Source organism: Zootoca vivipara, chromosome 1 (genome assembly GCF_965207765.1).
Source record: "Zootoca vivipara chromosome 1, rZooViv2.hap1.1, whole genome shotgun sequence".
In the NCBI taxonomy this organism is placed as follows: domain Eukaryota; kingdom Metazoa; phylum Chordata; class Lepidosauria; order Squamata; family Lacertidae; genus Zootoca; species Zootoca vivipara.
Genome location: NC_142582.1, coordinates 113,769,112 through 113,781,408, shown reverse-complemented (window position 1 = coordinate 113,781,408; position 12,297 = coordinate 113,769,112). Strand labels below are relative to the sequence as shown.

The 12,297-nt window shown below is 43.8% G+C and overlaps 1 protein-coding gene across 3 annotated transcripts in view; it reads left to right on the top strand.

The window, feature by feature from the left end:
- The window catches only part of LGMN (legumain), a 29,130-nt gene extending 24,219 nt beyond the window's left edge, over window positions 1-4,911 (top strand). For all 3 annotated transcript variants that reach the window (XM_035107132.3, XM_088672843.1, XM_035107142.3), the window contains 3 exons: window positions 305-478; window positions 2,528-2,595; window positions 4,042-4,911. In XM_035107132.3, the coding sequence (XP_034963023.1) occupies window positions 305-478; window positions 2,528-2,595; window positions 4,042-4,081 (282 nt within the window). In that variant the 3' untranslated portion in view covers window positions 4,082-4,911. The remainder of the gene's footprint in view (window positions 1-304; window positions 479-2,527; window positions 2,596-4,041) is intronic.
- Window positions 4,912-12,297: the final 7,386 nt, after the last annotated feature.

The window sequence follows — 12,297 nt, the reverse complement described above, 5'->3', positions numbered from 1 at the left end:
CAAAACGCAAATGCACTCTACACGCAGCCTAGGATGCTTTTGGTTCTTGTAATAATAATGTCACAGCCAAGACTTCTGTGATAACTTCCAGCTCTGAGTTATGTGGCCAGAAATGAGATGTTCAAAAGGCAAACGGACATGGTGGTTGTGGCTAGCAGACTTATTTGGTTTAACCCTTCCCTTCCCCTCCCCCCAAAAGCTGTGTAAGAACAGGAGGCTTCTGTTAGAGCCACAGTTGCCTAGAGGGCACTAAGGAGCTGTGTTCTAGATAACAAAAGAGTTCCTCTTGTCTCTTCCTCCGCAGGCTAAAGAGCAAATCCAGAATACCATGCGCAAGATTATATCCTTCATAACGCTTTCCAGTGAACACACAGAACAACTCCTGTCGGAGAGGATGAGCCTCGAGAATTACGACTGTTACGAGGCCTCAGTGCGTCACTTCAAGAGCCACTGCTTCAACTGGCATGCCTCCCCTGTGGTAAGTCTCTTCAGACTTGGGCCGAGGCTCAGGCACTGCAACCACGAGGAAGGTGCACGTATCGGTCCTTCCCAAAATACAGTGGTACTTCGGTTTATGAACACAATTGGTTCCAGAAGTCTGTTCATAAACTGAAGCGTTCATAAACTGAAGCGAACTTTCCCATTGAAAGTAATGGAAAGTGGATTAATCTGTTCCAGACGGTCTGCGGGGTACTTAAACTGAAGCGTTCATAAACTGAAGCAAACTTTCCCATTGAAAATAATGGAAAGTGGATTAATCCGTTCCAGATGGGTCCGCGGAGTACTTAAACTGAAGCGTTCATAAACTGAAGCATGGGTGTAATTGGTTCCGGAAGTCTGTTCATAAACTGAAGCGTTCATAAACTGAAGCGAACTTTCCCATTGAAAGTAATGGAAAGTGGATTATCTGTTCCAGACGGTCCGCGGAGTACTTAAACTGAAGCATTCATAAACTGAAGCGAACTTTCCCATTGAAAGTAATGGAAAGTGGATTAATCTGTTCCAGACGGTCTGCGGGGTACTTAAACTGAAGCGTTCATAAACTGAAGCAAACTTTCCCATTGAAAATAATGGAAAGTGGATTAATCCGTTCCAGATGGGTCCGCGGAGTACTTAAACTGAAGCGTTCATAAACTGAAGCGAACTTTCCCATTGAAAGTAATGGAAAATGAATTAATCCGTTCCAGATGGGTCCGCGGTGTTCATAAACCGAAAATTCATAAACCGAGGTGTTCATAAACTGAGGTTCCACTGTACTCAGAACACTCTGCCACGGAATTCTACTCAATATTGATCCAGAGTAGATTCCAATGTATAGTTAGCAGAGTAAAAAAACTTAAACACATTGCAGGATTCCCCGAAAAATAGATCAGAGGCAATTATATTTCATCCAGCAGAGCTTTACTGCTACTGAAGGCAAAAGAGCATAATGGTCACAAATCCAATACATTCAGGATTGGCACTGTCCATAAGAAATCCAGTTGCAGCAGACTTAACTGAAACTTACAATAAGATTAAACCTCAACACTATATACAGAACACAAAACCAGAATGAAGAGAGAGAGAGAGAGAGCATGACCTTGACAGAAAGATAAGAGAACCAGTTTAAGCCAACTGTACTCAGCTTCTCTGAAGGTATAACCCAAACATCATGAAACTTCTGCTTGTTTCACACAGAAGCTTTCAGAATCCTCTTGAATTAATTAGAATAGGAAATATCTCTACACATCAGATAAATGTTTTCTGTACTAAGAAATGCAAACTGACACTCTTGGCCTAATCTATCCCTGGTCACCACCTCTGTCTGCACTGGAAAGGGAAGCAGCAGTTTAAAAAAATGTTTGTACAGGCAACTCCCCACTTGTGCACACATGCGTGGCCTTGGGAACCTGGAAGTGGGGAGCAGCTTGGAGAGCCCTCCTGGCTCGGAGGAGACCCTCCCCAAAGCCTGAAAAGAGGACGTCCTCTTTGGGCTCTGGGGAGGGTCTCTTTGTGAGCCACAAGGGCTCCCCACTTAGAGGGGGACGGAGGAACATAACCACTGTGTAAGTGGGGAGTCACCTGTACCATATTTTGGTTGGCACAAGGTATGCATATTTTCCATTTTGCTCAAGTATAGCGACAACTAAGTGCAAGGTGATGAGTAGACCGGGCTAACTGCTGCATCTCTCTGGGAGGAGCTTGCATCAAGATACCTAGGTTGTCTTGAGGGGGATATTTTATATCTGATCAGTTGCTTTGCTTCTCTGAGTGAGCCGTCGGTGAGTGATTAGTTCATGCCTCTGGCAAGAGTGGTCTGACCTCCCCTGACAGCAAACTGGGTGGGAATGAAGGGGGGGGGAGAAGTCATGCCCCTACCCATCTCTTGTTCTGGTTTCACCCCCACAGACTTCGGCTTCGCCCATAGTTGTTACTCCTCTCTCCCCACTGAAAATGACTACAGCCCTCAGATGAATGGCTGCCTACCTTAGGATTATGCGTTGAGTGGAGAAAAGGTGTAATTCTCCTGCTTGTTTCTGTTTTTCAGTATGAATATGCTCTGAGACAACTGTATGCTTTGGTCAACGTCTGTGAAACAGGATATCCCATTGACAGGTAAAATCTGTGTACTTATGATCTAGAGTTGTGGTGTGCATTTTCTAGGAGAACGTCAATTGTATATTTGGGCTAGTTCTTACTACCTTCTACCCTGTTTCTCATATTTTAAGACATACCCATAAAATAAGCCATAGCAGGATTTTTAAGCATTCAAGGAATATAAGCCATACCCCGAAAATAAGACATAGTGATAGGCGCAGCAGCAATGCCAGCCGTGGCAGGAGGAGGAGGAAAAAAATAAATCCCTTGAAAATAAGCCATAGTGGGTTTTTTTGAGGAAAAAATAAATATAAGACATGTCTTATAATATGAGAAACACGGTATAAGTAATCTGAAGATAGATATTCCTGTCTGTCTATCTCTCTCTCTATCTATCTATATATCTATATCTATCTTACCTATCTATCGACACAAAGAGGGAATGAGAGCTGTTATATGAAATGTGCTTTTAGCATTTACGTGCCAGTAAACCATAGATAGATGTGTGTGTCTTTGTTTAATCTTACTGTACTATATTTGCACCTGCCCATTGTTGTGCTAGTGATGGAGTGTGCATCTGCAGCCAACTTTAAGCAAAGTGAGAGAATCGTAGAATTGTAGAGTTGGAAGAGGATCATCTCGTCCAACCACCTGCAGTGCAGGAATATGCAGCTGTCCCATGCAGGGATCAAACCTGCAACCTTGGCCTTATCAGCACCCTGCTCTAACCAACTGAGCTATCCTGCTGCCCAAGCCAAAGGGAAGAGCAAGGGGCCATTGCTGCTGCTTCCACCGCTGGCACCCAGGGGTGGGGGAACAGAACAAAGGCGAGAAATGTCCAAGCCATCCAGAGTGGCTGGGGAAACCAAGGCCAGATGGGCGCGATATAAGTAATAAATTGTAATATTATTATTATAAGCGGGCCAGTGAGGCAAGCAGCCTCTACCAAAGGGCAAGGAGGAAGAGGAATGAAAGGGAGAAATGTTCACACTGCCGCTGCCACCCAGAGAAGAGAGCCCATGCTTCAAAACTGCAGCTCTCTTGGCAGTAGGACAAGGGGGGGAGTCTTTCTGCTCTTTCTCCTCCCACCCCCTGGCAGCACTCAGAAGAAGTGTGAGCAGACAGGCAGAGCAAGCGACTCAGGCAGGTGGGTGGCAAAAGGGAAAGCAGCAGAACCTCCTCTCACCAGCTGCCACTGTGAAGTGTTAGGAGCTGTGGCAGGTAGGCAGGGCTGGCAGGCAATGCAAGCAGGGGACACAGCCCATAGTACAGTGTTCCCAAACTTGGGTCTCCAGTGTTTTGGACTACCATTCCCATCATCCCTGGTCCTGCTAGCTAGGGATCATGGGAGTTGCAGTCCAGCAACAGCTGGAGACCCTAGTGTACGATACCCTGCCCTAGTACGCAAAACAAATCTGTGCCGTGAGAAAACCCTTGTTTTTACACTCGTCGTTTCTCTTGCAGAATACTATCGGCCATCGATCGAGCCTGCAATGAATTTTAACCGAAAAGCAATTCAGTCAAGAAATTCAGCAACGAGCTGTTAATAATGTGGTAGTTGTCAAACCCAGGAACTAATATAAAGCAAAGACAGTTAAGTGCATCCTCTGTCAATGAAAAGAAAAAAGCCATGGAGGGATAGCCACCAGGTTCTGCACTTTAAAGCCTTTGGGAGGGTGAGACAGGATCCCTTCCAAGGACGTGTCTCACTCCAGAAGCTGCTCCTGAAGTCTTCTGGAACGGACAACTTCATCAGCACCTTCAGAATTGCATTATTGAATTCCACTCTGAGACTGTTTTGGCAATTACAACAAAGGGATTGTTTTGAATTGTACTGGTTTTCTTTTCTTTCTTTCTTTCTTTTAATCGTTCGCTCAGGTTTTGGCGGCCTCCTTTTTTTAGAATTAACTAAGGAATTCCACACAGAAAAATGGCCTGTGTTGGATATGGTATTTCTGTTTGTTTTTATAATTGGAAATTAATGCTTTAAGGACCCAATGGATCAGCTGTTGACTGCAAGCTTCTATATTGCACATCTCAAGAAGAATAAAAGGCCAACTGTAAATTGGGGTTGTGGCCGCGGGAGGGGGGGGGCAGTTAATTGCATAATGCCGGTGTGACGAATTAACAATTTGATTAAAAGCGCTTGGGTTTTGTTTAAAGATAAAACCATGGTCACAAAAGCCCCCCACACTGAAGGAGACGGATGAATGTTCTGTTTTCTGATTCTTATGTAATTTTATGTTTACACAACTTGGTGGGAGATTGTGCAGTTGTTGACCTGTGAAGGATAATAAAACATGTTGAGCTGCTTATAGCCTCACTCTAAACTCACGTTTGTCTCCAGTCTTTTAATTGGGTGGTTTGTTAAGCAGCAACTTGCACCTCAGGTGTGCTTGTGGTTTAACTTGAGCCTCTTTGATGCTTCCCCAGTGGAACTACATTATTGCCATTTGCTGATGCACTCTAGTACTATAATGCAGCGAAAGTAGGATTTATTTTCTTCTTTTTTTGCCAAGCACCTGGAACATTGGTGATATAAGTTAGAGGGAAAGAGGCACGGGGGAAGCTCTTTCAAATAACCACATTGGATCCCGTTGTAAAAGCCTACAGACAGCAGATGTGCCCTTTGCATTCACCCCTGGACAGCAGGGTTGCATGGCAGTGGTGGCTATGGCCAAAAGTTGGGTGGCTTTATTCCCACACTTGCATACAGCCCATTCTTCAGCTGGTTGGTGCAGGTGAGCTGAGGAGGTGTTTTTCCCATCCCTTGGTCAATCGGATGATCAAGAAGAGAACATCTTGCATTTTTTAAACAAGGGGCTCAGCTCTGCTCACTCCAGCATGGCACCAACTTAATTTCATCTTGCCGCTCCCAAAATCGGTGAGGTCTTGAGGGGGAATGTGGTGAAAAGGCCCAATCGAGTCCCCAAACTGGGAGTTCCCAACCACTGAAAGTAGCTATCCCCCCCCCCCTTGCTGCCTTTTCCTAGCTCACCGTTCCTTTGTGTATTTCTAAAAGACCAACTCTCAATAATGCGGCCTTTTGCAAGTGCTTATGGAACTGCTTGTAGCTCCGATGTTCTGTGCTAGGAAGCTGCAGGTAAAATGTTGCTGTTGCCTTCTGAAAACATTCTGAGTACTGAGGTATTGATCCATTCATTATTCGCTGAGACCTAGACTGTTGCACACGCTCCCATGTACTCTGCATCCTGTTTCAGAAAGTGGTGTATATCCAATATTATGCACAATCCATATATTTACCTAGGAAATACTTCGTTTTGATGCATTCCCCTGCCCCAAGCCAGCTTTTGATTTGAATTGAGAAAAAGAATGACTTAGCTGTGTTTTAACCTCTTGTACACACACGGCCCAAATGCTGAACACCAGCCGGATGCAAATTAATCGTATTGTGGCAGGAGCTGTAGTTCAGTGGTAGAGCACCTTGCCTTGCAGCCAGAAGGTCCCAGGTTGATCTGGCATAAGCTCGTGCCTGGAGAGCTTCTGCCTGCCAGTGCCTGCAATACATGGTCTGCTAAGACCTGAGGCAGGTTTCTATGTTCCTAATGCCAGGCCTTAAGAAATGGCAGTAGTGATATGTTTACTATTGAGATATTGGTGTATGGGTGTCTCAGTAGTATATTTCCCCAGAATATTCTCTGGAGCGACTAGGACATTTCTTCTTGGACAACAAGTCTCTTGTAATCTTGCAGCTTCTGCCAGTTGTAATCCTGGCACAGAGTAGTAGACCTTTTGTGTGTGTGTGTGTGTGTGTGGGAGAGAGAGAGATCTGTCCTTTAAACCAACAGCACAGATCTATTCTTTATAGCAGGCATAGGCAAACTGCGGCCCTCCAGATTTTTGGGACTACAATTCCCATCATTCCTAGCTAACAGGACCAGTGGTCAAGGATTATGGGAATTGTAGTCCCAAACATCTGAAGGGCCAGAGTTTGCCTATGTCTGCTTTATAGGAATGTTTCCAGACCCTTTCTATTTTGTGGGTGGGATTTCAAAGAATCATAGAAGAACTGTAGAGTTGGAAGGGACTTGGTGGGGGGGGGGTCACCTATCCAACCCTCTGCAATGCAGGATTATTGACTGGCTGGCAAGTTCAAGGTTGCACAGTGAAAGTGGGTTTGATGCTCTTGCACAACTAATCCGCTTCACTGAAAAGTCATTTTTATTTTGTAATCAGTAAAGGGATTGATGCAAGGTCTTATAACTTCTCCATAAACAAAGAACAATGCACGCTCATTAAGTAGCAGGTGTCAAATAATCCCCACTCTCAAATCTCTGCAAGCAAATCAGGATGAATGATAAGTAAACAAGTTGTCTGGAAGCAGCTCAATAACCTTAGCTAAGCATTATGGAAATGGAACAGTATCACCTAGTGGTTGGTCATGTTGCATATTATCATATGTTACATATCTCATACTTCAGCAGTCAGATTAATATTGGAAGGACCCCCTGAGGATTGAAAGCTTGAGGAATTTATATTACATCAAACCTAATCCTATGTCTTCCTAGAAGTAAATCCCACTGTGTTTGACTGCTCCCAAATTACTATGCGTAGAATTTTACCATTAAACCATTTTATATTTTAGAATGTCTGTGTCTGTATGGTTTCGTCATGGCCTTCAGCTAGCACAATTAATTTACTGAATTTGAGTTTGAACTCTGCCAAAATTGTAAGGTCCCTTAAACCAGATTGCTTTTCACCCCACTTGGATAACATTTTTTAAAAAATTTGTTGCCGCTAACCACAGAATGGTTCTGCAATTCTTCCATTGTCCACACTTCAACCATATCATGTTCTGGTATGATTTTGTCCCAACACAAACATCGAATGTTCTGTGAAATGCATGTTTTACAGCTGCTGCTGTTGTTTTTTTTAACCACACAATTCTCTGTGTTAGGCCCCAGGATACTGATTAAATGCTACTTATGTGAAAACCCACACTATTGAAATCACCAAGGCTGCATGTATTCAAAGAGGAATCAGATCAAATTCTCTGCAAGAACTTGCCTCTTTTGACTGATCAGTTTTTCTGTGACATAGAAAATATCTTTTTCTGCTGGGAGAGCTCATCCTTGTCTAGCTTTCCACAACCTTCAGCCCTCCAGAACTTTTCGACAACAACTCACATCAGTCCTTCCTGATGCAGGCAATAAAATATCCCTTCCAAGACAACAGCCATCTGTACCCTTTTTAAAAACTAGGGTATCTTGACACAAATCTCTTCCATTTCCGGATGCAGCAGATACACCAGGAGCACCACTGCTCATTTTACGTTTTCTTCAGTTATCTTTAATTTCAAATGTTGCCCAGGGATGGGGAGCTTGCCCTCCAGAAGTTATTGAACTCCAACTCGCATCAGTCACAGCCAGCATGGCCCAATGGTCAGGAATAATGGGAGCTGAAGTCCAATAACATGGGACTGAATGGACGAGAACAATATTGAGTCCAATGGTCAAGAAGGCGGTTTCTGCCTGTGCTGTAGAGGGAAGTGATGGGCAGATGAGGCTAGTCAGCCTGGGAATGTAACCCATCTAGGAGACGGAAAACTGGTCCTAAATCTCCACCACCTTGTGGGATATTTTGGGGGGGAAGAAAAGGATAAGTAAGGAGTAAACCCTACACAAATCTGGAGTGGGGTCCTTAAGGCTGTTGGATGGCACATTGCAGGTCTCCTTCCGGCAACTCCTACAGCCAAGGTGGTGCCAAACATCTGCTCTGCTATCCTTTGGAGCACATCAGCGAGACCGAGAGGGGGAAGGGTCTTGCCATCTGAGCATTCCAGGACCTTCATACACACTGCCCAGGTTTGCGCCCCAGTTTAGTGCTGCAAACACACCGATTTGACTTCACCCTTGAAGGCACACTCTATTGACTCTTGAGGCAGATGCCAACAACAACAGCCGTGGGCTCAGGTAATGCCTGCATGCCGAGGACACACTGCAACATTTTGTTGTGGGACCCACTTGTAATTTTGTAGGGCAGCAATCCTTAATGGATGGGGAAGGGAGGCTCAAAGGCGATGAAATTACCCGATCCAGAGCCCTAGTAGGGTTGCATGAGTGCAGGGCAGAAGAGGGAGGGCTGCTTTCTTCCTTTGTATGCATGTGTCTGCTTCAGGTTTGTTTGTTTTTTAAAGATTTTCCTGGAAAGGTGGAGAACTGGACTTTAGACTGGGAAAATGAGAAACTGAGGAAAAACCAAAACTGACAGATCTGCTCATCCTTAGTTCCTGCTTACCCAGTGAGTAAGTGAACACATGACCCTATGCCTCTCTCACATGCATTTCTCAGTTATTTATATATTTGCATGCAAAAACAAGAGTTTTGCAAGGAAACAGATGTTTGTCCCCGTTGTGCAACATTCCCAGAGGGCAAATTTCTCAGATGTAGAGTAGATTTTACTCAAAAGTCATGTGAATCTCCTGAGTCACTCAAGTCACCCATCCTTTCACATGATCATAGTGGGTCATTAGCACAAAACTGTTGTCCTTGCTTTTGTAAAAACTGTGATAGAAAGGTGTGGTTGTCTGGAGCAGTATGATAAGGAGATAGCATAGTCTCCAAGAGATTAGAGGTGAAAAGCACACCAAGGATCATGGTCTGAGCCCTCACTAGTGTCCCCCATATTACACATTGTGCAAGGGTCTTCTCTGGCTTGCGTACAGTGTGTTATCTAGTCTGCTAAAGCCTGACGTACTGATTTTTAAGTCAGGGTGTGCATTGTTTTAGCTTACTATGGTAGAAATTTCCCGCTACTAAGCATCCTGGTGTTCCCTGTTTATGGAATGCTCGGGTTCTCATTTAATATTTTTTAAATCTATGTTGGAATTGTTTTGACTGCTGCTTTCATTCAATTGCTGTTCGCCCACTAATGTGTTTGTCTTTTGATCTATTGGTTTTTACAGTGGGTTTTGGGTAAGCCAAACTAGACGTTGTTTTACCCTGAAGACCAGGGAATCAGTTCTTTCAAGCCATCCATCCATCTACCTTATTAATCTGCTCTGAAGAAGAGAGGCATCTGCTCACCACACAGAAGTTTAACTTCTAGGGTCTCAGTGGAGGAAGCCAGCCCTAATAATAAACCACCCCAAATAATGCCAGCCCTATCAGCTTGCACACCAACACTGAGACCATCGTAGGAGCATCACTGCTTGTCCCCATAGTTGGTGAGGCCCATTTGGCATCAGCATGAAACTGGACCTTCAATATTATTGGCCTGCTGCTCTTCCAATAGATATTCTACCAGTGCCTTCTGTGTTAATTTTCAAACAGTTTGCTGAAAACCTTTGTTTGTTTGCAGGCAATTAAGGAAAGCATTTTCCATAAGAGTCAGCTGGTGTGTGTGTGTGTGTGTGTGTGTGTGTGTGTGTGTGTGTGTGTGTGTTATTGTATTACAATCATCCTTAACTACTTTTATTGCTTTTATGGAATTGCAGTATACAAATATTTTTATAAATAAGATACTAAAGGCTGTGACTAGCTCGTTTTGCTAGTGGAAATCAGTGCAAGGAGTCCCACTAGTGCAGGGGTCAGCAAACTTTTTCAGCAGGGGGCCGGCCCCCTGTCCCTCAGACCTTGTGGGGGGCCAGACTATATTTTGGAAAAAAATATGAACGAATTCCTAGGCCCCACAAATAACCCAGAGATGCATTTTAAACAAAAGCACACATTCTACTCATGTAAAAACACCAGGCAGGCCCCACAAATAACCCAGAGAGGCATTTTAAATAAAAGAACACATTCTACTCATGTAAAAACATGCTGATTCCCGGACCGTCCGCGGGCCGGATTGAGAAGGCGATTGGCCCCCGGGCCTTAGTTCGGAGACCCCTGCACTAGTGCAAGAAGACTTTCCACCTCCAACCCCACAACCCCCATGTGCCCCCTCACCTCCCCCCAATCTGCTCTAGCAAGGGGGGTTGTACTGTTGGGAAAGCAGAAATTATTGCACCTTAAGGTTATGTTGAATACACCCCCATATAAAATAAATAAGTGAAACAGAGTTTTGAAAAGACCCCACAGTGATGGGGGAGTGATGGTAAGCAGAGAGAGGAACTCCAGAGGCTTGAAATGAAATGAAATGAAATGAAATGCATTCCAGGCCCAACACATTTTGGCACATGTTGACTTCTGAACAGAAGTCACTAGTACAGGGCCCCCATGCTTCTAAAAATGTAGCCCCAGGAAGCATTTCTTTCCAAATGTACTGTGCCTGGAATAAATTTCATTTCAGATTTCTCTCTTTCTTGTTCTCTCTCTTTCCCTGCCATTGATGCTTTCTTGTTTTTGTGTTTTTGTGGGACTGATAATAACTTACTATGATACTCAGTTTTCTGTTAGTGTTGAGTACGCCATCTCCTGCCCTAAGAACATAAGAAAAGCCTGAGTGCTGGATCAGATCAAAGGCTCATCTAGCCCGGCATCCTGTTCTCACAGTGGCCAACCAGATGCCCATGGAAGCTGGAAAGAAGGATCAGAGTGAAACAAAACTCTTTCCACTAGGGCTCCAGAACAACTAGTATTCAGAGGCTGCCTTCTACTCAAAACCACCATGGCTAGTATCCTTCCCTTTTAATCTAACCCGTTCTCTTAGATCACTTCCAGATGACCTGCTTATTGTTGAAACATCCTGAATTGTTTGCACCATGTCTGTGGCAAGGTTAGTTGTCATTAGTTATATATCGAGCGTTCATTCTGATTTGTTTGCAGGGAGGTTATTTCTTGCTGTATCATATTTTTAGACTTTTAACAAACCAGAGTGTCAGTATTCTAACTCAATAATTAGGATAAGCTTTTTGCTTTGTTTTTCAGCCTGCTGATTAATGCCTCTTCTTATGACAGTAGTCAATTTGCATTCTGGGTGAGAATTAATTTGCAGATTGACTATCCGAGTCGTAATTGCTTCCAATCTCAAAAGTAATTAAAAGAAGGGAAACAAAATAAATTTTTTCCCCTTCCAGTAGCACCTTAGAGACGAAAGCATGCACACAAATGCTCATACCAATAACAAACTTAGTTGGTGTCTATGATGCTACTGGAAGGATATATATTTTTTACTACGGCAGACCAACACGGCTACCTACCTGTAACTAAAAGAAGGGAAGTTTTGCTGACATGGTGCCCTGAAGGATAACCTTTCTGAGCACAATTCAAAGTATTGGTGCTGACCTTTGAAGCCCTAAATGGCCTTGGCCCAGTATACCTGAAGGAGCGTCTCCACCCCCATCATTCAGCCCAGACACTGAGGTCCAGCACCAAGGGCCTTCTGGCACTTGTGTACAAGTGGATGTGAACACAGAAGAAAAAGCCTCTAAGCTTTTGGAGATTGGTTTGGAAAAAGAATGGGGGAAATGACTTCTCCCTTAAAACAAAAAAACAAAAAACTTAGGATGGAGAATCACAGCCAACAGGAAATGGGACTGGAAAATTTGGAATTGGGTATGAATTAATGAAGACATACTTAGATGCCCTCTTTCCTGACAATTTATATACCACTTACTCACTGAAGTTATATGATGTTGCATCAAGTACAGTGGAACCTCAGTTTATGAACACCTCGGTTTATGAATTTTCGGTTTACGAACACCGTGGACCCATATGGAACGGATTAATTCACTTTCCATTACTTTCAATGGGAAAGTTTGCTTCAGTTTATGAACGCTTCAGTTTAATTACTCCGCGGACCGTCTGGAACAGATTA